This window comes from Gadus chalcogrammus, chromosome 5 (genome assembly GCF_026213295.1).
Source record: "Gadus chalcogrammus isolate NIFS_2021 chromosome 5, NIFS_Gcha_1.0, whole genome shotgun sequence".
NCBI lineage: Eukaryota > Metazoa > Chordata > Actinopteri > Gadiformes > Gadidae > Gadus > Gadus chalcogrammus.
The window spans coordinates 21285547-21308184 of record NC_079416.1 but is presented as its reverse complement, the minus strand read 5'-3'; the positions used below and the strand labels follow the sequence as shown (position 1 = coordinate 21308184).

General features: G+C 49.3%; 2 protein-coding genes across 2 annotated transcripts; both read right to left on the bottom strand.

Annotated features, from left to right (window-relative positions):
* Nucleotides 1–4113: 4113 nt before the first annotated feature.
* LOC130382296 (kyphoscoliosis peptidase-like) lies at nucleotides 4114–7379 on the bottom strand. The gene is made up of 5 exons (XM_056589951.1): nucleotides 7186–7379; nucleotides 6664–6781; nucleotides 6019–6210; nucleotides 5733–5923; nucleotides 4114–5438 (listed from the first exon to the last, which is right to left on the bottom strand). Exons 1-5 carry the CDS (start codon nucleotides 7325–7327, stop codon nucleotides 4114–4116), a joined length of 1968 nt encoding a protein of 655 aa, XP_056445926.1. The 5' UTR covers nucleotides 7328–7379.
* Nucleotides 7380–10754: 3375 nt separating this feature from the next.
* Nucleotides 10755–20930, bottom strand: LOC130382297 (moesin-like). The gene is made up of 9 exons (XM_056589952.1): nucleotides 20804–20930; nucleotides 16542–16625; nucleotides 14369–14464; nucleotides 13731–14005; nucleotides 13417–13500; nucleotides 12623–12769; nucleotides 12022–12118; nucleotides 11210–11373; nucleotides 10755–10949 (listed from the first exon to the last, which is right to left on the bottom strand). The coding sequence occupies exons 1-9, from the start codon at nucleotides 20813–20815 to the stop codon at nucleotides 10784–10786; spliced, it is 1125 nt and encodes a 374-aa protein (XP_056445927.1). The 5' UTR covers nucleotides 20816–20930; the 3' UTR covers nucleotides 10755–10783.
* Nucleotides 20931–22638: the final 1708 nt, after the last annotated feature.

Below are 22638 nucleotides of genomic sequence, written 5' to 3'. Positions count from 1 at the left end.
GGGGCTAAAGTGGGTGACCCCCTGCTCACTGCACAGAGGGGGCCCCCGGGGAGCCCTCCTACAGTCTCAGTGTGTCCCGCACCCTCCTCTCTGGCGGTCCTCTCTAGCTGAAGTTATAGGAGAAAAAACAAAGTTTGGTGTTTCACTCCAGACCTGCTGTCCTCATACTGTGAAACAAATCACCATATGAGGGAATACGGGCTTCTGATTGGTTGCGAGTTCGGCTCCGGGGTTCCAAAGAGATTCAGTGATTTGGAATATATGCACTTTTTAGACTTTTAACACTCGTATTCCGTCACGTCCTTGTTCGTATTAAGAGGGGTGGGTTCTGAGAAAAATCGTTTTCTAACCAAACAAAAACCTCTGGGCACTGATAAAGAGTTTGGGGATAAGAGATGTTTAGTTTGGGGTATCTGTCCGACAGGGGTTGATAGTAGTTTAATTCCTCTAGTTTTTTCTCAGGTATTGTTGTTCCCAAACCTGAGATCCAGAGATTTTGGTGTCCTGTTGGCACAAAGGGAAGATCATATGAATCAAATCAGGGAACGTTTGATGTCCAGCCGACTGAATTAGATGTGGGCATCGAAAAAACAAGGGCTTATTTATTCTGTCGGCCAGACGTAAAAATTGAGATTAAAAATAACTGGCACAGCACAGAAGAGAAGAAAATAAATTCTTTATTTGCCAAAATAATTCCAACCTTGTTTTTTTGTTTTTTTAAGGGCAGTGTTCACGGGAAGCGAGTGAAATCGATTTTGCAATTGCACAAAACTACTGTAACTTCAGTTTTTATCCTGTGACTGATGCTTTTTATAATCTCGTCGTATTTATTGCACCAAGTAATCTATTAAATATTTCTAAAGTTCTTCTTTGTTGTTTGCCTTTTGTTTTATCACTTTAAGCGTCTGACCCCCGTCGTTCAGGACCCCCCCCCCCCCCCTCATGTTTGGGGCCGCGGGGGGACCTGGGTCCTCAGGGGGGGGGCACAAAACTAATCAAGCAGGGCTATCTTTATGCATGTGCACATTCTTGTCTGGGCACATGTATGTGTGTCTGTGATTATCTGAATGTGTGTGTGTTTGTGTGTGTGTGTAATTATTAACCATCACGGATGGAAAGGCAGCTGAAATAGAGCTGTGGGCATGTGTGGAATCACTCTACACATCCCCTTTCCCTGTGAGTGTGAGTGTGTGCGCATGCACCACTGAGTAAAGGAGAGGGTGTTTGTGTGGTGTCTGAGTGTGTGTGTGTGCACGGTGGTCTGCATGGTTGTGCGTGCGTGTCCTTGTAATGTTGCCAGGCAGATATGGCAGCTACCATGGATATCTTCTGACATCAGAGCTTCCTCTCTCTTTCTCTCCCTCTCCTCGTTCCATCGCTCTCTTTTGCTCCGTCTTTCTGTCTACTCTGCTTTCATTCCCTCACCCTCCCTTCCTCCGTCTCACTCTTCCTTATTTCCGGTTTACCCCTCTCTAACTCTCCCCTTTTTTGCTCCTTCTCCTTCTCTGTCTACCCTCTAACCTCCCTCTCCCATATATTATTATCCATATATTCTGTCAATCCCTCTCCCTCCCTCCCCCTTTCTCTCTCTCTAGGTCGTCCTCGGACGAGTCCTCCAGCGGTCCTTCCAATCCTCTCGATCCCCTCTGCATCTGGCTATTTCGCGCCAGCGCTTTCTGTTCCCACGTCTTTCAGAAGTTTGTCCACGTATGTTTGTGTGGGACGTCCTCTTGATCGATGCCCGTGTGTTGGTTCCCATAGCACCAGCCTGCTTGCTGGAAGCTCGCAGTTTCTCCTGGCTGCTACCTCCTCGCTCAGCCCTGGTAGCCCACCATACAGATGCTTGTTGGTAACATGCACGTTCTGGTTTATGTTAAGTACTGTGCGGAGCATTCTGGTGTAGCACCCATCCAGAGACCTCTGTAGGGTTGGCTTCAGGGTCCAGGTTTCACAACCATACAGTAGAACAGACTCCACTCCCAGGTACTTGAAGTCATTGACTTCCTTCAGAGCAATGCCCCCTGTTGTAATTAGGGGTGGATGGTCCGGGAGGGTGTTGTGATTACCTCGGTTTTCTTGGCATTTAGCCTAAGACCAACCTTGGCACATTCCGTCTCCACTCTGGTCAAGAGCTCCTGTGCCTGCTCTACACGATCCGATATCAGGCTGATGTCGTCTGCATAGCCCAGCTCTGTTATGACTACGGCAGGGAATCTCCTAGACCTCCTCGGTGTAATGGTGAAGTCGAGTTCCAGCTCTCGTCCACTGATGGCTTGCCAGAGTGCGTAGTCCATCACTATAATGAAGAGGAAGGGGGCGAGGGTGTCTCCTTGTAACACCCCTGCTAGGATGTCAAACTCCTCACTGTCGCCATCTGGGGTTACCACCCTTGCTCTTGTGCCCTCATACATGGTACCTATTGCCCGAAGTAGGTTAGGAGGGACAGCGTAAGCCTTAAGAATGGTCATCATCACTCCTCTGTGTATTGAGTCAAAACCTTTTTTTAAATCAATAAAACACAGGACCGCTGTCAGGTATTTCTTTTTTACCTCTTCGATGATCCTCCTTAAGGCTAGGATCTGGGATACGGTGGCTCTCCCCTCTCTAAAGCCATTTTGGTTCTCTCTCAGGTGAGGGTTTATGGCACCCCGTATCTGATTCAGGAATTGTTTCAGGAACGGTTGTACATCTTTGCGATGATACATGTCAGACTGATGCCTCGGTAGTTGTCTGGCTTTGATAGATTTCCAGATTTAGGCACCGGGATGATGTTGGAAAGAGACCACATATCGGGCTTGATGTTTTCCATCAGAGCTAGGTTGCAGATCTCCAGGATGAAGTCGTCGAGGTTGCATTTTTGGGGGAATGCCGTCTGGCCCAGCACTTTTCCCTTGCTTCAGGGGGGATTTTACTGCTGCAAGCTCACTAATTTTAAAGGGGCCATCGTCAATTTTGAGATCTCTTAGGACGGCAGATATTTCTTCCTCAGCTCCATCCACTCTCGGGTGGGTGCCGAGGAGATCACGGAAGTGGGTGAACCAGGTGGTCACTCTGTCCTCTGGGCTGCAGCCTGCTACCTGTCCCTCCTTCGACCTCTTGCGCCCACTCATCTAATTTCTGACCCTCCATGACTCCCCAGACCGTTGTTCCCCCTGCGCTGCCTCCACTCTCCGTACCTTCTCCATCAGCTCATCCCATTTGAACTGATTTTAGGTATTGAAGAGTCTTTGTTTGGCCTTGTTCAAAACTCCACGCCTCTCGGTGGTCCGTTCGCGGTCAAAGCTTCGTCGCGCCTCCTCCACCATTGCACGTGCCTGCATGACCTCTGGATGTCTAGACCTTGGGGAAATTCTGATCCTCTCCTTTTTAGGCTGTGGGGCACAACTCCTCACAGCTAAACTGTACTTGCTGTTAAAGTACTTTGAACCATAGTACTTTAACAGTACCCCCCTATTTAAACCATATCTGTGAGGTACCCTCCCCCCTCCCTTGTGTTGTGTTGCTGTGTTTGAAACAGCAGAAGGATGGGGTGTACCCCCCTACCTGGGTTCAACTCCCTTAAGGATCGCCTACATCATGTAAATAGGATGAAACTCACACAAGGCAACAGTCCAGCATTTGTCCTTAATCATCAAGTAAGTTGTTTTGACCTATTAAAACCAGTTTAAACAAACCATTGCACTGTGATTATCAATCCTAAATTTGACTTAAAATCCTAAACAGGAAAGGTAGACCATTACAATCAAATCCTCAATGGCTACCTGGTTAATAAACAGTCAAGAGACTCAGGGTTTTAACAACAATTTTTTTATTACTGCACGTCGTTTAAACAGTCGTGGTTACAGCGGAGGCCTTGGCTAGCATGTGTACTGGTATGTTCCCCACCCTTGACCAGCGAGCAGTTCGGAGCTCCATGGGGGAAACTGCCAGTCAGCAGTGTGCTGCTGCCCTCCTGTCTGTCTGGGACAGGGGGCAATAAATCCTTACATTTCCTCCCTGGGTTAGGGTTAGCCTCGGGCATCGGTCATGGACACGGACCCCCTGTTTGGTCAAGCCTGTATCAAAGCGCTTCTGAAGAAAAGCGTTTAGCGGCCGAGTGGTTTAAGCGTGGCTTTAACGTAGTGCGGCTGAACGCCTGATGTCAAAGGCCAACATGAAGTCCATGGATCCGGAGTACTCCGAGGAGGAGGACGCCAGCTGAACCTGTCGGACGCCCCCTGTGAACACATCCCCCTCCCACACCAGGCTTTTGTTCATCTTCAGCTCCACCCTCTCCTCCCCAATCGCGCTCACCTTCTTGGCCCCCGGGACCCTGACCCTGAAGCGGACCCAGGCGGCGGGCTCCAACAGACCCACGCGGGGCTCAAACAGCACGCAGCCCTTCCCCCAGGCGGTGTAGATGCTGGGGAAGGGAAGCCCCGGCTGCTCGCAGCTGCTCCTCAGGACAAAGTCACACAGGGGGTTGAAGGCGGCGCCGGGGGTGGTCCGGGCGTAGAGCCCCAGGCGGTACACCCCCGGGCCGGGCAGGCTGGTGCTCACCATGACCCTGCTGTCGGTGAAGGTGCTGAAGAGGTGACGCTCCAGGCGGACGGCCGGCGCCTGGCCCTCCGCCCTCCACAGCACGGCGTGGAGCTCCAGGTCCTGCTGATTGTGGAAGGTGACGTTGCACTTCCCCTGCTGCGTGCTCACCAGCGCCCCCGTGTGGCTGAACTTGGAAAGGCCCGCCTGCAGCGTGCTGGTCCCCGGGCCGCACTCTGAGCCAAGGCCCGGCGGGAACAGCTCGACCTGGGTCGCCACCTTGCAGTGCAGCAGGAAGTTTGCGGCGTTCTCGAAGCGGTCCTCCGGCTTGTCGTAGTCTCGCACGAACACGGACAGGCGGTAGAAGCCGCGGGATGGGCAGAGCGTGTGGACCGTCAGCCCGTCCGGGCGGATCTGCGTAGCCAGGCATCGCTTGGCGAGGGCGGGCTCCAGCCCCGGATGGACCAGCTGGCACAGCGCCATCAGAGACCGGGAGGTCTTCATCGTCAGCTCCAGCTCGCCCTCTTCCATCTCCAGCATATGGCTCCCCGGGGAGCCTCCCGGGGCCACGCCCAGGGCCTCGGAGCCGACCTGCAGGCCCCAGAACCGTGAGGGGTTCTCGGGGATCTCCTCCATGGCCCTAGGGGCCGGGCACTCCACGGTGAAGGAGCAAACAGAGCTCAGTGGACCGGAGGCCAACTCGAGCCGGGCGTACACCCTGATGTCGTAGGTCCCCTGGGTGCGGGGCAGGATCTGCAGGCGCATGGTGCGGTGGGACATGGTCATCACGCCCCAAGAGGACCTGCTGGTTTCCTTCTGCTCGGCGTTGCCCCCGTGAAGGAGGTCATGTCGTGGGGTGATGTCATAGTTGTAGGTCACTGACATGGAGGAGCTGATGGACAGGTTCACCTCCCCGTCGTCTGAGGAGGGAAACACAGCACTGGTTAAACAAAGCTTGTTGCAAGGGCTGTTTCTGATTGGTCAAATCAGGGACCAGCCTGTGATGGGATTGAAGTTTAACTGTTATCGTCTACTGAGGTGGAATTGGCAGCAACATAAAGAAAGTCCTAGTTTACAATTTAAGTTGTTCCTGCTATATTTTGGGGACATGGCATAACTATGCTAGCTATGCTTCCTGTGAATCCTCCAAAGTCTCGGTGAACTATGAACAGGAGTGATGTGAAACCTGCCTATCACTAAAGCTGGAGGCCCACCTGTGATCGTGTAGAAGTGCTTCGGCTGGATGAGCTTCAGGCCCAGGGTGAAGAACGCGGAGGACTTTGAGACCAGCTTCTCAAACTCCTCCCGGGTCATGGGCTGGTCCAGGAGCTGCCATTCCTCCTTGTCAGGGAAGTGAGACTCCACAAAGTCCTCCGGATCGGTCAGGAAGTAGAAATCATTGAACCTAAGTCAAGGAAACACAGCAGAGGGTTTGAGGTGAAGACTAAGACTTCCATCGTCTCGGTACTCTTGGTTAATGCTTCTGAGTCTGCGTCTTACTCCTTGACGAAGCTCTGGTGCTGCATGTCCATATGACCGGCGCCCCAGCAGGCGTCCATTAGGAACCACTGCCCCCCCAGCAGCACGGCGTTCCACATGTGATTCGACCGCACGTCCCGGAGGCTCTGACCCGGCCGGTGTCCGACGCCCTTGCCGTAGCCGCTGACTTCCTGGCACTGGAGGCCCACCTCTCTGAACATACAGCAAACCAAATTGGAGATATCACTACATGGTAATGATCATTACTACATCATATGATACCGCTATATATATATATATATATATATATATATAAATCATATGATCAATGGCTGATCCATTGGAGTGTTAGTAAATGGACTGCATCTATTTAGCGTTTTTTTGTAACCAGTGGGCACCCAAAGCGCTTTAAAATATTGCACCCACATTCACCCATTTATACACACATTCACACACCGACGGCGGCGTCGGCCATGCAAGTCGACAGCAAGCTCGTCAGGAGCAGTCAGGGTGAGGTGCCTTGCTTTCAGGGACACCTCGAACTAGCAACTTGCGGTTACCAGCCAACCTGCTCTACCTCCTGAGCTACTGCCGCCCACAGCACGACGAGAGGAGGAGGATGGAGCTAGGGTTGGGTGAACAGAGAGAGGGATGGAGGTCTCTGACCTGCACATCTTCAGACAGAGGCTGGCATAGCCAGAGCAGACGCCCTTCCCTGCAGCGATCACCTCCTCCGGGGAGTACAGCATCTTCGACTGGCCCAGGTACCCGCTCACATCGTACTCTGCAGAGCAACACACGCAGTACGACTTCAATATTAACCAAGAGTACGTCAATATCTCTGAACCTTATAGTTGCGTTAAAGTAATGCTAACTAATCTTGGACCTTATCGTTGTGTTAATGTTTCTCTAACTAAATTTGAAACTTATAGTTGCGTTAAAGTATCTCTAATTAAACTTGAACCTTATAGTTGCGCTAAAGTATTGCTAACTAAACTTGTCTCTTATAGTTGCTTTAAAGTATTGCTAACTAAACTTGTCTCTTGTAGTTGCGCTAAAGTATTGCTAACTAAACTTGTCTCTTATAGTTGCTTTAAAGTCTTGCTAACTAAGTTCAGAGCGGCAGAATCGGTGGGGGGGTTGGGGAGTGGAGGGGGGGAGGGGGATCTGGGCTGGAGCCAAACCCACCTATGTTGTGGCACAACCAGACCCAGATGGCTCGCAGCCTCTCCAGCTCAGTCCGCGCTTCCTGGGTGATGATCTGGGCGATGGTCTTCACCTCATACACACACTTCTGCTTCAGCTGGAACCACACGGCGAAACACAGCATGGGAAGCTTGATATTAGTGCTGAAATGTGTTACAGATTAAATTGTCTCTTTTAAAAATCATATTATTACTGAAAGTGTAAATCCAATAAATTACCATTGGACACACAGCAATATCTATATCTATATATATTTATGGAATGACCTACTTTTATTTTTGGTTATTTATTTTATATGTGTATTTCCCACAACAATAGAGATGTCAAAGGTTTTGCCAACTGAGTGTCTAACATTCAGCAGTATTCAAGCACTACAATTCTCTCCGAAATGATAGAGGCACAGCTTCCAGTACAAAGGGAGAGAACCTTTTACTCAGTCTATTGACCATTGTTGGGGTGAACTGTTGTTCACGGACATGGACAGTCTCAGCACTGGAGAACTCGCGCTTGGAAAACCAGCCATGCGTGTTGGGAACATGGACCATATAGTGTAGAACATACTTATTAATCCTACGTGTTGGGAACATATATCTAGAACCAAACATGTAAAATACACATGTTATGAGTCATACATGTTGAGAAACATACACTTTGTAACATGCTTGTACAACATAAATGTTATGAATCATACGTGTTGTGAAAACGTAGATGTAAAACCAAATTTATAGAACATATATTATCTGAGTAATTTGTGTTGAGAAGTATACATTTTATGAATCATACATGTCTGCCCTTCCAAATGCTTCAGAAGCCTGCATGTGTCAAGGCCAGACCTCTGTCCCGCTTGTGTTTAATCTTATGGCAGGTGCCTCTCCATTAGCCCCCACCACCCAGCCGCTGTATAAATAGGACCCCACTAACTAGTTCGCTGGAAACTGTGCTTTGTCCACGTCCACGGACGTCTCCCATGGAACGTGGCTGACCTTTGGGAGCCGGGCCTTAAGAGTTGATTATGGTTCCACCACGTTGACGCAACGCAAGGAGTTTTACGGACCCATTACATCCTCTCGGACCCTCCTTGCGTCCACCGCATGAGCCTGATTTGCGCCTCCAATTTTTTTCAACCAGCAGCAAGGGCTGTGGTTGGTCAGCCTACTAAATCCCGACGCAGAACCGAAACAGGATGACGACTGCGTCGAGGCGTCTGCATGGTCCTTGCGTTGCATCAACGTGGAACCATAATCAGCCTTTTAGGGTTGCTCTCCTAAGGCTTGTGTGCGGCGACCACACCGCCCCGCCACCAAAGCCTGTGGTATTAGCCGTTCCATTTGGCGTGGTGGCTCCTGTCACGCTGTGTATTGGGATGTGTTTAAGAACTCGGTTCCCGTCTGGGTTCTCGTGATGTTGTGCAACCTGAGACTGGCGGTGTCCGGATGCAACGCCGCTCACCTCCGCCCCGGCCCTGATGGCGTGGGCGTCGACCCGGCTGAACGCCTCCGAGCCGGAGAACAGGTCCTTCCTGCGCCGCCTCTTCCCGGGCGTCTCGTCCCCCAGGCCCGTCTTCGGCTCTCCCTCCGGCTCCTTCCCTACGGCGCTCTCCAACTCCGCCAGCAATCCAGCCTTGGATGGAGAGACAAAGACGGTTCAAAGTCAGCTTCCTCAACACACGTCCCTATGGACACGTGGACCACCATCCCCAGGTGCGAACCTGCTGCGTCGCTAATTTAAGGAACACATCTTCTTCCAGTAGGACGGCGTACTGTACTTGCATGGGATTGGCGTGACATGGGGCCCTGCTTTATAGCCTCCGCTAATAAAGGAGACGTAGCATGTAGCATACGACCCGGCTGTTCTCGTTAAACCCTCGGGTCCCACTAGTCGTAAGTCACAGTTCAGCCTCAGTACTTCTACTTCGAGGAGAGGTAACACCAGAGTACTAATGTGGTAGTATTATGGTATGTCTGATACCATTGTCTGTAGTATAGATGGAGGATGGTAATCTACAGATTCTGGTCCAGACAGTTAATTGGTACTGTATTACTACGCTTCATTACTATTGTAATACAGTACCTCCTCCATCACCACCACCTCCTGCCTCCACGACCCTTCCTCCACCACCACCACTACCACGACCTCCTCTTCCCATCACCTCCTCCACCACCACCACCCTACCCCGAATGAATCCCACCCATCGAGCTCCTCCAACATCAGAATCGCCTCCCATCACCTCCTCCACAACCATCCCTCCACCAGCCTACCCCCCAGCCCTCCTCCCCCTCCCCCCTCCCCCTCTCCTCACCAGCTGCTCCTGGCTGTTCATCTGGTCCTCCGCCTGACGGAGGAGCTCCTCCTTGGCGATGATGGCCTCCATGCGCTCCGTCTCCAGACGCGCCGCCTCCTGCTCCACCCTCCGCCGCTCCTCCTCCAGCCGCAGGCCCCGCTCCAGCTGCTCCTGGAGGTCTGGGGGGGAGAGGAGGAGGAGGAGGAGGTCAGAGCACAGCCTCTCCAGAGGGGAGACACCGATCACCTCCGCCACCTGGGTCCTCCTCTGGGGTCGGGGGGGAGCCTAGAGGTTCTGGGGCCCCAGGGGCTTCTACTGGGGGGGGACACCTGTCCACCCAGCCACCTGGGTCCTCCTCTGGGGTCGAGTGGGGGGCTAGAGGTTCTGGGGCCCCAGGGGCCTCTACAGGGGGGCTAGAGTGTGTTTGGCCCTTTATGCTGATGTAAGGGCCTCTGGCAAATGAAGTAGTTCAACAGTACTGTACAACTTAAACAGCAATATATATATACATATATAACATAAATATGTAATTAATTAAGGACCTAGTTTCAGAGGTCCTTACACTTAAGTTTGAAAAACGATCCTCACGATGCTTCGTGACAGATTGTCTAGCCGTTAATGTTAGCATCCCTGTGAGCGTACGCTGATGGCATCACAAGTGGTTCGTCTGGGTTTCTGGTTTAGTCGTTAAGAGGCAGTATGCTCACGGCTAGGAGTCACGAGTCTCGACCCCATGGGTATGTCAGCTGGGGTCCCAACCCCGAGGTAAGGCAACATGGGCCTAGTGTGGAGCTATTCCCCTTCAATCTTTCTTCTTCTTGCTTAATCAGTACAGGGAGTTTCATTAATTCACCACCTCAACAGCAGAGGGAGCCGCCTCCCACTGGGTTTGGTTTGGTTTGATTGAGTGTTTTTTTATGTAACTCTCGTTCAGAGACTTTTTTGATACGATGATGAAAGGTCTGATATGGTGATTCCTGATTAATTTCTCCAAAAGTACGTTGCGTTATTCCGTATACAACATGTTGTGATGTTATTACTTACTTTAAGCGGGCAATTAATTTAATATTTTTTATATATTTTTTGCTTTATGATAGAGTGAGATAGACTGGAATGTATTGGAGATAGAGGGGGGGGACACTCAGCAAAAGACCATGGGTAGGAATCGAACCCGGGTTGCTGCGATCAGGACAAAGCCTTAATGGTACGCGGCCTACCCGGTGAGCCACGAGGTGCCCCATGCTATTTTAACCAACAATTAATAGTCGAGTCATAGTTAGAAAGTCGCGTCTGCCATTTTCAGTCGTGTCGGCCATTTTGTGCGTCCTGACCCCGCTCTGCGTTCTTCGTGGTCTCCTCGTACTGCGACAGCCGGATCTTCCGGTCGCGCGTCTCCCTCTCCATCTCCGCCTTCTTCTTCTTCTCGTTGGCCGCCTGCGTCCTCTTCTCCCCCTCCAGATTGTCTCTGCGGAACACAACATGGATGTTCACCTTCACGGCGTGGACCTCCCATGATGCATTGCTTCCAACCCTCCCCGAGATTCTAACACCGAGATTGAGTTTGTGTGTTCGTTTGTGTGTTTGCTTGTTTGTTTGTGGTTTGTTTCTCGGTGTTTCTGTGTGCGTGTGTGTGTGTTTGCCTGTTTCTGTGTTCGTTTATTTGCCTGTTTGCCTGGTCGTTTGTGTGTCTGTGTGTTTGAGTGTGTTTTTCGGTGTGTGGCCCACCTCTCGATCTTCTTCTGCAGCTTCTCCTCGTTGGCCTGGGCCTTCATCTGCTGCACCTCGATGGTGTCGGGCTTGCGGCGGCGCATGTACAGCTCGTGGTTCCCCGTGCACAGATGCAGGAGGCAGCGGTTCACACGCAGACGCGGCGCGTAGAACACAAAGTCCTGCGAACAACACAAGCGTCACACACCAACTCGTAACGTGGAATTACATCTTTATTCACATTTACATTGAAGGCATTCAGCAGACGCTTTTATCCAAAGCGGCTTAAAATACTGTAAGTACATTTGTCAGAAGAAGAGAAACAATATATATCGCTGGGGGTACAGTAAGGATGTTCATAGAACCAAGTGCCAAGCAGGTTAACCCATTCCCTGTATATAGCAAAAATAGCTTGGATATGATGCTACACAATGCTAAGTGCTATTCTTAAGTGCCAGGACGTACAACATACAATAAGTGCGTACATTAGGTACAGGTGCCAGGACGTACAAGGTACAATAACTATCATTAAACTGTCAATATAATTTATGATATTCAGAACTATACGATATTAGTCCATGATTTTCATCCCTTATCTCTTAAAAAAAAAAAAATCTGATTGCCTTTATGGCAGGAGGTAAATAAAGATATCAACGCAAGTCCTAGAAAACGTAGTACAACATGTTTGCTCGTGGGTCGAATTCAAACCTGTGACCGGGTTCAAACAGAGGCACGACGCCCGTTTATTTAACTACATTGTTTCATAGACATGAGGGTAAACACTGTGCGTCTCTCTTCTTCAGTTCAGAAGAGGGTTACCAGTTATTCACCGGAGCTTTCCAGTCGATGGGCTTGATGATGAACTTTTTGTCTTTTAAAGAGATGTTCCGGATTTCGCTCCAGGCGAAACCGATCTTAGGAGTGAGCCTGGGGAAAGAGTTTGTATTTTGTATATGAGCAGATAGTTTGTACGTGTGTGTGTGTGTGTGTGTGTGTATATATATATATATATATACACACACACACACACAGAGTCCAGGGCTCATCTTTTAAATACTGAGAGTAAAGACACCAAAAATGACCAAAGGCTAACACCATGTCAAGACATGACAAGCATTGAAATGAATACAACAGTTAATGCAAATAGGAAAACTATAAAACCCTAAAACGAAAAAGAAAAATCAAGACAAAAAAAAGCATTAAGAAATAAGACCTCTCTCCCTCTGCTCAATAGGCAAATATTATTTAAATTGCTATCAGTGTAACGTCAGAACCCACACGGACACAAATTAACTCTGTGAACACAAACCCTTGGTCTAGCGGTCAAACGTGCTGGGGGGGGGGGGGGGGGGGGAGGCTGGGTTAGTGACCGCAGCCCAACGTCACACACACACGCACGCAAGCATGCTCGCACACGGCGCTGGGACTCACCTGTCAGCATTCACGTAGATGTTGAGGCCCAGGGCGTCCACGCTCAGCCACAGGTCCGTGCTCTTCCTGGTCTTGATCTTGAAGAAGTTGACGCCGTACATCTCCAGGTCCTGGGCGACCTTCAGGTACTCCAGCACCGCGTCCTCTCTGTGGGCCAGGGTTAGGGTTAGGGAGCACACAGGAGTTAGGGTGAGGGAACACACAGGAGTTAGGGTTAGGGTTAGGGAACACACACGAGTTAGGGTCAGGGTGAGGGTTACCGAACACAGAGGAGTTAGGGTCAGGGTGAGGGTTAGGGAACACACACAGGAGTGTGGTCGGACGAGGCGGACATTTTGTGTCATTTATTAACACTGCATAACATACATAGAAATTTCCTTTTTTCTCTATTGTTGAATGACAAATTGACTACAATTATTTTATTATATTGTGGCCTATTCGATATGTATTTGTCATTAAATAATGGGTCAAAGTCGAGGACAGTGAAGCACTTACAATTGTTAGGTTTACCCCTTCCCTGTATACAAGAAAGGTAGCTAGGATAAGACGCTACAAAATGCTAAACTATACTATGCTGCTATACTATTTTTGTAAGTGCAAGGATGTAATACAAACAATGAGTGTGTACATTAAGTGCTAGGACATACAACATACAGTAAGAGCGTACATTAGGTGCCAGGATGTACAACATACAATAAGGGCGTACATTAAGTGCCAGGACGTACAACATACAGTAAGTGTGTAAGAGAGGGGTTGGGGGGGGGGTAATCGGAGCGTATTCCAGGTGAACTCACTGGACCATGGAGCCGTGCTCGTCGTGCCAGGTCTGCACCCGCTCCTCCCACTGGTCCTTGGACATCTTGTGTCGGTCCAGAACCCTGGGCAGCAGAGACAGAGGGTGGCCGGGGTTAGCTAAGGCAGCGGTTCTCAAATAGGGGTACGCGTACCACTAGTGGTACTTTGGAGTACAAGTACTAGGTATCAGCGTGTGTGTAGGTCTGTTTTTGTGTGTGTGTGTTATGTGTGCGTGTGTGTTAGGTTTCTGAGTGTGTGTTAGGTGTTCTGGGTGTGTGTTAGCGTTCTGTGTGTTAGGTGTGCATGTGCGTGCCTCTTGGGCAGCAGCCGGTCTCCGGACAGGTAGCCGCGCTCGTGAACATGCTTGTTGTAGTCTCCGAACTTGGCCTGGACGGCGTAGGAGGCGAGCAGCACGGCCGACTCCGGGGGGCAGTAGATCATGTCGCCCAGGATCAGATCCTTCACCTGCAGGAAGAAGAGCTTCTGGGTCACGTCCTGGATCAGCTCGTCAGCCACATCCTCCGGGTAGAACTTGGCCCGGAACTTGAACAGCAGGGGGGACTCCTTCCTCACGTCCTGGGCCGTCACCTGGGCGGGGGGGGGGGGGGAAGGAGAGGACGTCCGAATGTGGAATGAATGAACGGGGTAGACAGCAGTGTGAGAGTGAAGAAATTAGGGCATGACCCCGAGAAGCACTCAGCTTGGCATAGCATTGTGTAGCTCAGCACGGCTTTGCAGAAGTATATTCAATTCAAAATATGGAAAGATTGTAATTAGACTTGTAATTAGACAAAGAAATGCATTTATTATTCTCCTCAAAAGAATAATTATTATAAATCGACTTAAAAAACGGATTATTCTACACGTAAAACTCCTTCCATGAAAGCATGAAACAGATTTTTGGCAGGACCCGTTCATTCAGTCATCTGTGCGAGTCCTTCCTCTGTTTACTTTCTTGTCAAACTTGAGCCAGGACTGGAAGCCTTTGTTGTCCAGATACTGCAGGCCGAAGTACCAGATCTCCCTCAGACCGATGGTCTTGGCCACCTTGGACACAGAGAACACCGATTCAGCCATTAGAGTTACATTCTCAAAATCACAGTCTCATCAGTCATCTAACAAACGCGGTCTGATCTGGAATCTCACTGTTCGGAACTCACAGCCTGATCGGTCTTTAAATCACAGTCTAATCAGTAATCTAACGATCACAGTGTGATCTGAAATCTTACTGGTCTGAAATCCACAATCACCGTCTGATCTAGGATCTTAAAATCAGTCTGATGAGTAATCTAACGATTGTCCTGTTCTGAAATCTACAATCACTGCCTGATTTAGGATCGGTGATAAAATCACAGTTTATTGTTTAATTCGACAAGTACAGCATGACCTGTCATAATACACTCAAAATCGAATCGGTCACTGAACCATCTGTCATAATCGTATCTTAGATTAGACAGTTGTCGTGTGAGCCTGTTTAGCAGTTCTGTCCTTCTAAGTACCTCCAACGGAGGTCTCCCTACATGATCTGGTTTGGCCCATAGGGTCAGTGAATCACGAGTGTGTTTCCCTGTGTATTCAATCGTCACGACATGTCTGTGTGTCACATTAGTGGAGTTCTGAGTTTAGTATTGGTTTTAGACTTTTCTGCGTAAAAAATGAATAAATCCCTACAGTTCAATGAGACACGCTGCACTGATTCAGAAAGGCGGACCCAAAGGCAGCCACAGACTGTGGTTTGTAAGGGAAAATAAAAAGCTTAACTCGACAACAAGCCATGTCAGTGGCAGGGCAACAAACATTTATTTTTCTGGGGGAAATGCCATCCTGGAAGCTAACGCTAATGCTACATACACAGACGGTCTGAACAGAGGCTTTTCTCAGAGTAGAGTCGTTGGACCAGCACAGGTGTGGCTCGTAGCACTAATTATGGGTCTGCTACCTTTACGTTCGAAGGCTCACGTAGTAGACTCATCTTCCCTCGTTAAGTCTTCCTAAACAACCGGGGAACACAATCTTCTAAGCCACGTGAAAGGACTCTACTATGGCCCTACTTTCCTCTCCACTTTGCCCTTTATTATAATATAAAAACTCATCTAAGGCCTGTTTACAGTTTTGATTGTATCTTTATGGATCTAATTTGCTGTGCGGATCTTTTTTCTGTCGATGCTGAAATGAATCTTCTCGAATACGAGAATGATTAAATATTGAAAGGACATGCCAATAATGTGTCGAAGCATATCCAACATTTTTATACATGCACGAATCATTTTAGCATTTCTCTGAATAGAAATTTGGATTGTGTCCTTCTTGGGACCCACTGACGGCTCCCGGCCCACAGATTGAGAACCACCGGTGTAGTACGCAGTGAGACCTAGAGACGCAGTGAGACCTGGAGACGCAGTGAGACCTGGAGACGCAGTGAGACCTGGAGACGCAGTGAGACCTAGAGACGCAGTGAGACCTGGAGACGCAGTGAGAACTGGAGACGCAGTGAGACCTAGAGAAGCAGTGAGACCTGGAGACGCAGTGAGACCTAGAGACGCAGTGAGACCTGGAGACGCAGTGAGACCTAGAGACGCAGTGAGACCTGGAGACGCAGTGAGACCTGGAGACGCAGTGAGACCTGGAGACGCAGTGAGACCTAGAGACGCAGTGAGTCCTAGAGAGGCTGTTAGACCTGGAGACGCAGTGAGTCCTGGAGACGCAGTGAGACCTAGAGACGCAGTGAGACCTAGAGACGCAGTGAGACCTAGAGAGGCTGTTAGACCTGGAGACGCAGTGACCCCTGGAGACGCAGTGAGACCTAGAGACGCAGTGAGACCTGGAGACGCAGTAAGACCAAGAGACGCAGTGAGACCTGGAGACGCAGTGAGACCTGGAGACGCAGTGAGACCTAGAGACGCAGTGAGACCTGGAGACGCAGTGAGACGTGGAGACGCAGTGAGACCTAGAGACGCAGGGAGACCTAAAGACGCATTGAGACTCAGCGAGACCTAGAGACGCAGTGAGACCTAGAGACGCAGTGAGACCTAGAGACGCAGTGAGACCTAGAGATGCAGTCAGACCCCGTAGTGTTTGGGTGGGTCAGGGGTTAGGGGTCAGGGGTCGGGGTTAGGGTACTGACCTGGTCAAAGAGCTGCTTCCCTGTGGTGTTTGGGTTGAAGGAGAACTCGAGCTCTGCGTCCATGGTGGTCACCCGGACGTTGATCTGCAGAACACACATCGCCTCTCTTTAGTCACATGACCTCCCAGCCAACACCTCCATAACAATGCGTTAAGTTAGGTCAGGTTATGCTATGCTATGTTATGCTAAGCTATGGTATGCTATGCTATGTTAGTCAATGTTATGCTATGTTAGTCATTGTTATGCTATGTTATGCTAAGCTATGTTATGTGATGTTAGGTAGGTAGAAACAAGTGTTTCTCAGCGTCATGCAATACCAGTAGTGTATGAATTCGTCTATGGGCAGCCGGGAATCGAATCCCTAACCTGGCGGTACTGATGCGAAAACATCCCAGTTGGACTACACAGGCTGTAAGAACTATATGCATTCATAAATATCAGACAAAAATGAAACTAAAGGATTCTAAAATCCTTGCATTTGCATTTTCTTTGATGCTTTTTATTATAGTGATAGACAGAGAGGCCTGAGAGGTAGAGGGGAAGGCATGCAGCAGAGGACCACAGGCTGAAATCGGTAAGGACTAAGCCCATACAGAGCCTGTACGCGCTCTACCAGGTGAGCAACCGGTGCGCCCCAAAATCCTTCAATTTGTTGATGCAGGTCCTAGAACCTAACTTAAATGAGGTCTTGATTATGGCTTAAACAGTTCTCGGATATGTCTCCGATGCATCTTAAACATTTCCTGAACAATTCTTCTTGAATTCTTCAACAGCTATAAAAAAAGGATACTATATATCTATACAGTATATACATATATATATAATATTTTTTACATTAGGCACTCAATTTTGCTGTACTCTGGGCAATGTCAATTGAGGTTGCTCAAATTAAAGCCCTCCTACAGAACCTCCAGCCAGCTCAGGGTGTACCAGCCGCGGCCCCTGCAGCTGCGCAACTTACTTATCCAGAGGATGACATGCTGTCTACAGCTGCGTCCTGTAGCCTCTTTATAGAGGAGGAAGAACAAGGGGTCTGCAAGGTAGCGTCCTTTGCCTCTCGGGCTTTCTCTCAAGGGTCTCTGGGCGGCTCGGCTAGAGAGTCAGTGTCCGGCCGCGACACTGTTAGACCAGCCGTGCGAATGGTCCTGGCAAGACTGGGGTTAGAGGAAGCACCTGTTTCATCTGCACCTGTGAATGTCTTTTTTCCACAGGCCGCTAAACCTTCCGCTTTCTCTTTGCCCCCCTCTGAGCCGTACATCGCAGAGCTTCATAGATGCTGGCCAGATTCAAGGGCTCTCTCCCATCACACTTAGTGATAGGAGATTCCTGGCAACTATGGCCAACGCTGATACTTATGCCTTGGACCGGTTAGCTCCGATTGAGCCTGCTATAGCATCCCTGGTTGTCTCCCCAGACGAGGCTCTGAGAGCCGATGCGCGCTGCCCTCGGCCCCAGTGCCGGATTACAAATGACCTCCTTACCAGGAGTTACAACATTGCTGCCAGTGTGGGACGTCTTGGGAATTCACTTTGTCACATCTTTCTGGTGCTGTCTCAAACTATACCGGGGTCAGGTGCTGATCCTTCAGCACAGAGCGTCAGTGATGCTTCACTGCAGACTTTTGCGTATATGTCTAGGGAGCTAGGCAGATTAATGTCAACTGTTACGTTGGCTCGCCGCCAGGTTTGACTGGCGCATCGCCCCTGTCGGAGGTGTGTCGACGGACCCTCTGTTCTCTTCCAGGGGTCCCAGGCCAGACATTCAGGCCCTTGAGTCACAGCCTACTTCTAGTGGCTCCACATTGGCCAGGAAGGCCATTGTTCCCACTAATACCGAAACTCCTCAATGGAGAGCCTTGGTGCCTCCCAGAGATACAGGACCTTCTGTCTCAGGTAAGTGGACGCATATGGCACACGAATCCGGGGCGCCTACGATTGTACGTGTGGCCCCTGAGAGCTAGGACCCGCTGCTGACGTCTTGCGATCAGTCAGTGGTCCGTACCATTTTTAGTTCAAGGGCACCCCCCACTAGGTTGCTCTATGCAAACAGGTGGAAGTTGTTTTCACAGTGGTGCGTGGCATGGGGCGAAGTCCCAGAGACTTGCTCAGTGGTAGTGATACTACACTTTCTGCAGTCTGTGTTTGACAACAGGAGAGCTGCTTTTACCCTGCGCGTTTATATGGCCGCGATCTCGGCCACACATGCAAGGGTGGATGACCACACGGTAGGGTCCCACTACCTTGTCAGGCAGTTTCTGAAGGGAGCCCAGAGGCTTCAACCTCCACGATCCCTGAGGGCAACATCATGGGACTTGCAAGTAGCTCTGAGGTCCTTATGTCTACCCCCATTTGAGCCGCTAAGTCAGGCAGACCTGACTCGGCTGTCCATGAAGATGGCATTCCTCCTTGCCATTGCGACTGCAAAACGGGTGGGTGAACTCCATGCCTTGTCAGTGAGCCAGGCGTGTTTGCGCTGGCACGCAGATGGATCAGGAATGGTGCTCTGGCCGAATCCATCCTTCCTACCCAAACGATTGTCTCCCCATCATGTAAACCAATCAATCGAGTTGGCTGCTTTCAATCCCCTAGGCTCTCCAGGGGGTGCAGAAAGAGTGTCAGACCTGTTGTCATAAAAAGATTTGCATGCTCAATAAAGCATACAATTTGCCACTCGCTACGCGTGCATTTTCATTTTCCCTCTAGGCTAAGCCCCGAATATTTATGAAACCTGGAAACTCCCCTGGTGTATATACGTAACTAATTGAGGAGAACGTTTCAACGTGAAGCTGTACTAAAAGATATCCTGCTCTTTTCCACAACGGAAAATTCAGTACGGTGTAAAACAATTGTCTGTGAACCCTGACCCATTAAAGTGTTGACCCAACTGTTTTATGAAGTGACTATTTAGTGCACACCAGGTCGTAAAGATAAAGTCCTGAAACATCGGACCGTGGCATCGTAACTCCAGCTCGACATTCCCTCACACCATGCCACCAAATCATGCAGAGAACTGCCCAGGGCTCAGAAAACCGCCGCCGCCACTTTCGCCATAGCAGCAACCTTTACATTGTGGTTTCCGCCCTAGGATATGCATGACTTGTAATTCGACAGTTACTCATTACCAATACAGAGAGCATTCCTTCTGCTTCTTAACATTTTTGTTCGCTTGTTCAGCGCTTTGTAGCGCAGCTTCTGCACGAAGTGCTCGACACAAATAGAGTTCGAATGATATGATTGACTAATGCCACACTTATCGGTGGAAATATTGTTGGTACACGTCATGTCCGAAAACGTAACCAACTTTGGGTTAACCATTTCACTTTGAAACGCCGGCATCTGTTAGAGCACACAGCACCATACATCAGCCAGTGTTCTTAGGCCCCGTCCACACGGAGACGATTTTTGGGTGAAACCGCAGAAGTCTTGTGCATTTCGGCCGACCGTCCAGACGGAGCCGGCGAATCCGGTGCCCGAAACCTCACATTTCTGAAACCATGTCCGAGGGTGGTTTCAAATCTATCCGGACCTATGCAGTTTCGTGTTAGGATTCGTGTGGTCGTCTGAAATGCAAACGATGACGTCATTAAACCCTCCGTCATGCTTGACGGAGCCGGCGAATCAGGTGCCCGAAACCGCACATTTCTGAAACCATGTCCGAGGGTGGTTTCAAATCTATCCGGACCTATGCAGTTTCGTGTTAGGATTCGTGTGGTCGTCTGAAATGCAAACGATGACGTCATTAGCCCCCCACCAGCTGGGCAACGTCAGAGTTACGTTGAATTTTTTATATATTTTTTTTTCCATTGGGTAGTGGTGTTGCTGCTCTGTATCCACAGAGACAACGCAGTGATATGATCATGAGCAGTTAACTTCTAACTTGAGAGACAGTGAAATCCGCGAGCTGCTGATCATGTGAGAGAAGGTGATGCAGTCGTATTAAACAAAGACGTTGAACGATGACTTTGGGTTGAACAGCAAATACCTTTAGACCTTTAGTGTCTCCATTCATTATGTCACAACGTCATTGAAGATAAGTGGCTGAGTTCTCATGACTTGGTGTCAAGAACCAAGCAGAACAGAGCTCTATCCAACACAATACGAGTATCAAATCAAACATTGTCCCGTTACAAACCCAGACAGAAGACATTAGGGGGAATGTAATTATACCATCGTCATGTCATTATGTCATCATTGTTTCACCTTACAAAACTTAATTTAGGTTGAACTAAATCCCCCACGAGGAACCAAAGAGGAAGATCTTACTGTTTTAGGCATCTTGGCTTGGAGTGTTTTCAAGCAGCTACAGTAGAAAGTTCTCTCAGAGCAGAGAGGGATGGAGGGAAGATGCTGGGCGGTCTGCGAGCTACTGCACCTTACTGATGGCTGGGGCTGACGTTGGCTCCCCCCCAGCAGCGGGGCAAGGCGGCTGGGCAGGGCTAACGTCCTTTGAACCCAGCTGGAGGCCAGTGACGTGGTGGTTTTCCCGCTCGCACACACCCCCTCTGGTCCACGCCCCCTCCGCCGGGGCAGGGGTGGGAGGCTCATCACAACGGAAGCAATGAACCCCCCCGCCGATAGCGAGAAGGAACCCAGCGACCTTTGACCCTTGAGCACACAATGATGAGTTGTTCCTTCAGGAGGCGCCGTAGGGAGAGGATAGGAATAATGGAAGCATACTTAACCGCTCAAATATCTCTTTCACTTATCTGTAGTGCCTTTGACTTCAGCAAGGTAAAGAGCACTCTAGTTGGCATCATTAATACCATGTCTTTGAGTAGTTGAGGAATAAGGCACTTTATTCAGAAAAACAGTCAAATAAAGACCTTTTTGATTTTTTCCCCAATTTATTTTTATTAAACACTACAGATGGAATATCAATGCAGACAATGTGTTGATCTGATGATGTGATCGTTTATTTGAAAGATTGAATTTGCTGTGATAACCGATAGCTGTGGTAAGTGTTTTCTGGTGTGGAATATCAGCTTCTGTTGGGAAGTAAACCATTACTAGACTGAGAGGGGAACTACTAAACAACACAAGCCTGCAGGTAGGAGTCAAAAGGTGGATCAAATGTCCAAATGTGTGGTCAGCATCAACTTCCTGTAAAGCACGTACCTTAGTTGTAAAGACTTGTAAATAACTTTACTTCCTAGTACTTTATATCTTAAAGCATTGTCAGGGGAAAAGTGCTTTATACTGTGTTTTGGCACTTTCAGGTACAGTCACGATTACAGCTCACTGTTAAGTCAGTATTTTTTAGATACAGGTCACTAGTGAGTACAGTTATTTATTTAGCGAATTCAAAGTCCTTCAGCCAAGCAGTTGCCTCTTGATCTGCTGTATGAAGGGTGACAAGTCCTCCTTTAAGTCTTTGTAGAGGGCACCCAATTGAACTCAACAATGAGGACCATAACAGGAACAATCCGCTCCACACCTCTCCCCCGGCTCCCTGCCCTCGCCAACATAGCTCCTCCACACATCCGGCGAGTAGTCCGCACTCAAAGGATGCTCCAAAAGACCAAAGACTCCCCTCACCTTCCAATTCACACTGACATTTTCAACCCACCCACTGCTCGACTTCCAGGTAGACGACCAATTTGGAAGAACCCACCACCAGCTGATCTCACCATCCAATCAGTGTGGAAAAAGGAACGGGAGTACAAGGACGTCCCAGATAAACATCTGGTGTCAGACCCCGCCCTACCGGTCCCTGGCATCAACCTACCAAGGAAGCAGTGGACGACACTAAAGATTCAGGACTGGACAAGGCCCATGCTTGGCCAGCCTTCACAAATGGGGCAGCAGCCCAACCCCACTGTGTGCTTGTCGAGAGCAGCAAACAAATAATCTAACCAAAATAAAGTGTTATCTGAGGCATTATTCCTTATTCTTTTTAACATAGATAGTAAAAAAAAAAGGAAAGGAAGCACAGAGAACCCGGCGAAAAGACTACAACCAAACAAAAAGCCAAACATAAACAGCCCATTTCCGGTTCCGGTTCCGGTCCGGTTTCCGTTTCAATGGGATTTACGAAACGCCAAATAAAACACGACATAAACTGTATTTCGCTACGATATTTGATTTGGAACATCAAAGAA

Bases quoted from the DNA above. Each gene is read 5' to 3' on its own strand.
- LOC130382297 (XM_056589952.1), bottom strand. The intron at 13,501-13,730 runs GCACGCACATGC...TCTGCTGCCCAG, and splicing joins GACCGGCTGCTGCCCAAGAG to GGTTCTGGACCGACACAAGA. The intron at 12,119-12,622 runs GTGAGTCCCAGC...CTCTTTCCCCAG, and splicing joins ATCTACGTGAATGCTGACAG to GCTCACTCCTAAGATCGGTT.
- LOC130382296 (XM_056589951.1), bottom strand. From the start codon at position 7,327: ATGCTGTGTTTCGCCGTGTGGTTCCAGCTGAAGCAGAAGTGTGTGTAT. The intron at 6,211-6,663 runs GTCAGAGACCTC...CTGTATGTTCAG, and splicing joins CTCTGTCTGAAGATGTGCAG to AGAGGTGGGCCTCCAGTGCC. The intron at 5,439-5,732 runs GTGGGCCTCCAG...TTCCCTCCTCAG, and splicing joins GCACTTCTACACGATCACAG to ACGACGGGGAGGTGAACCTG.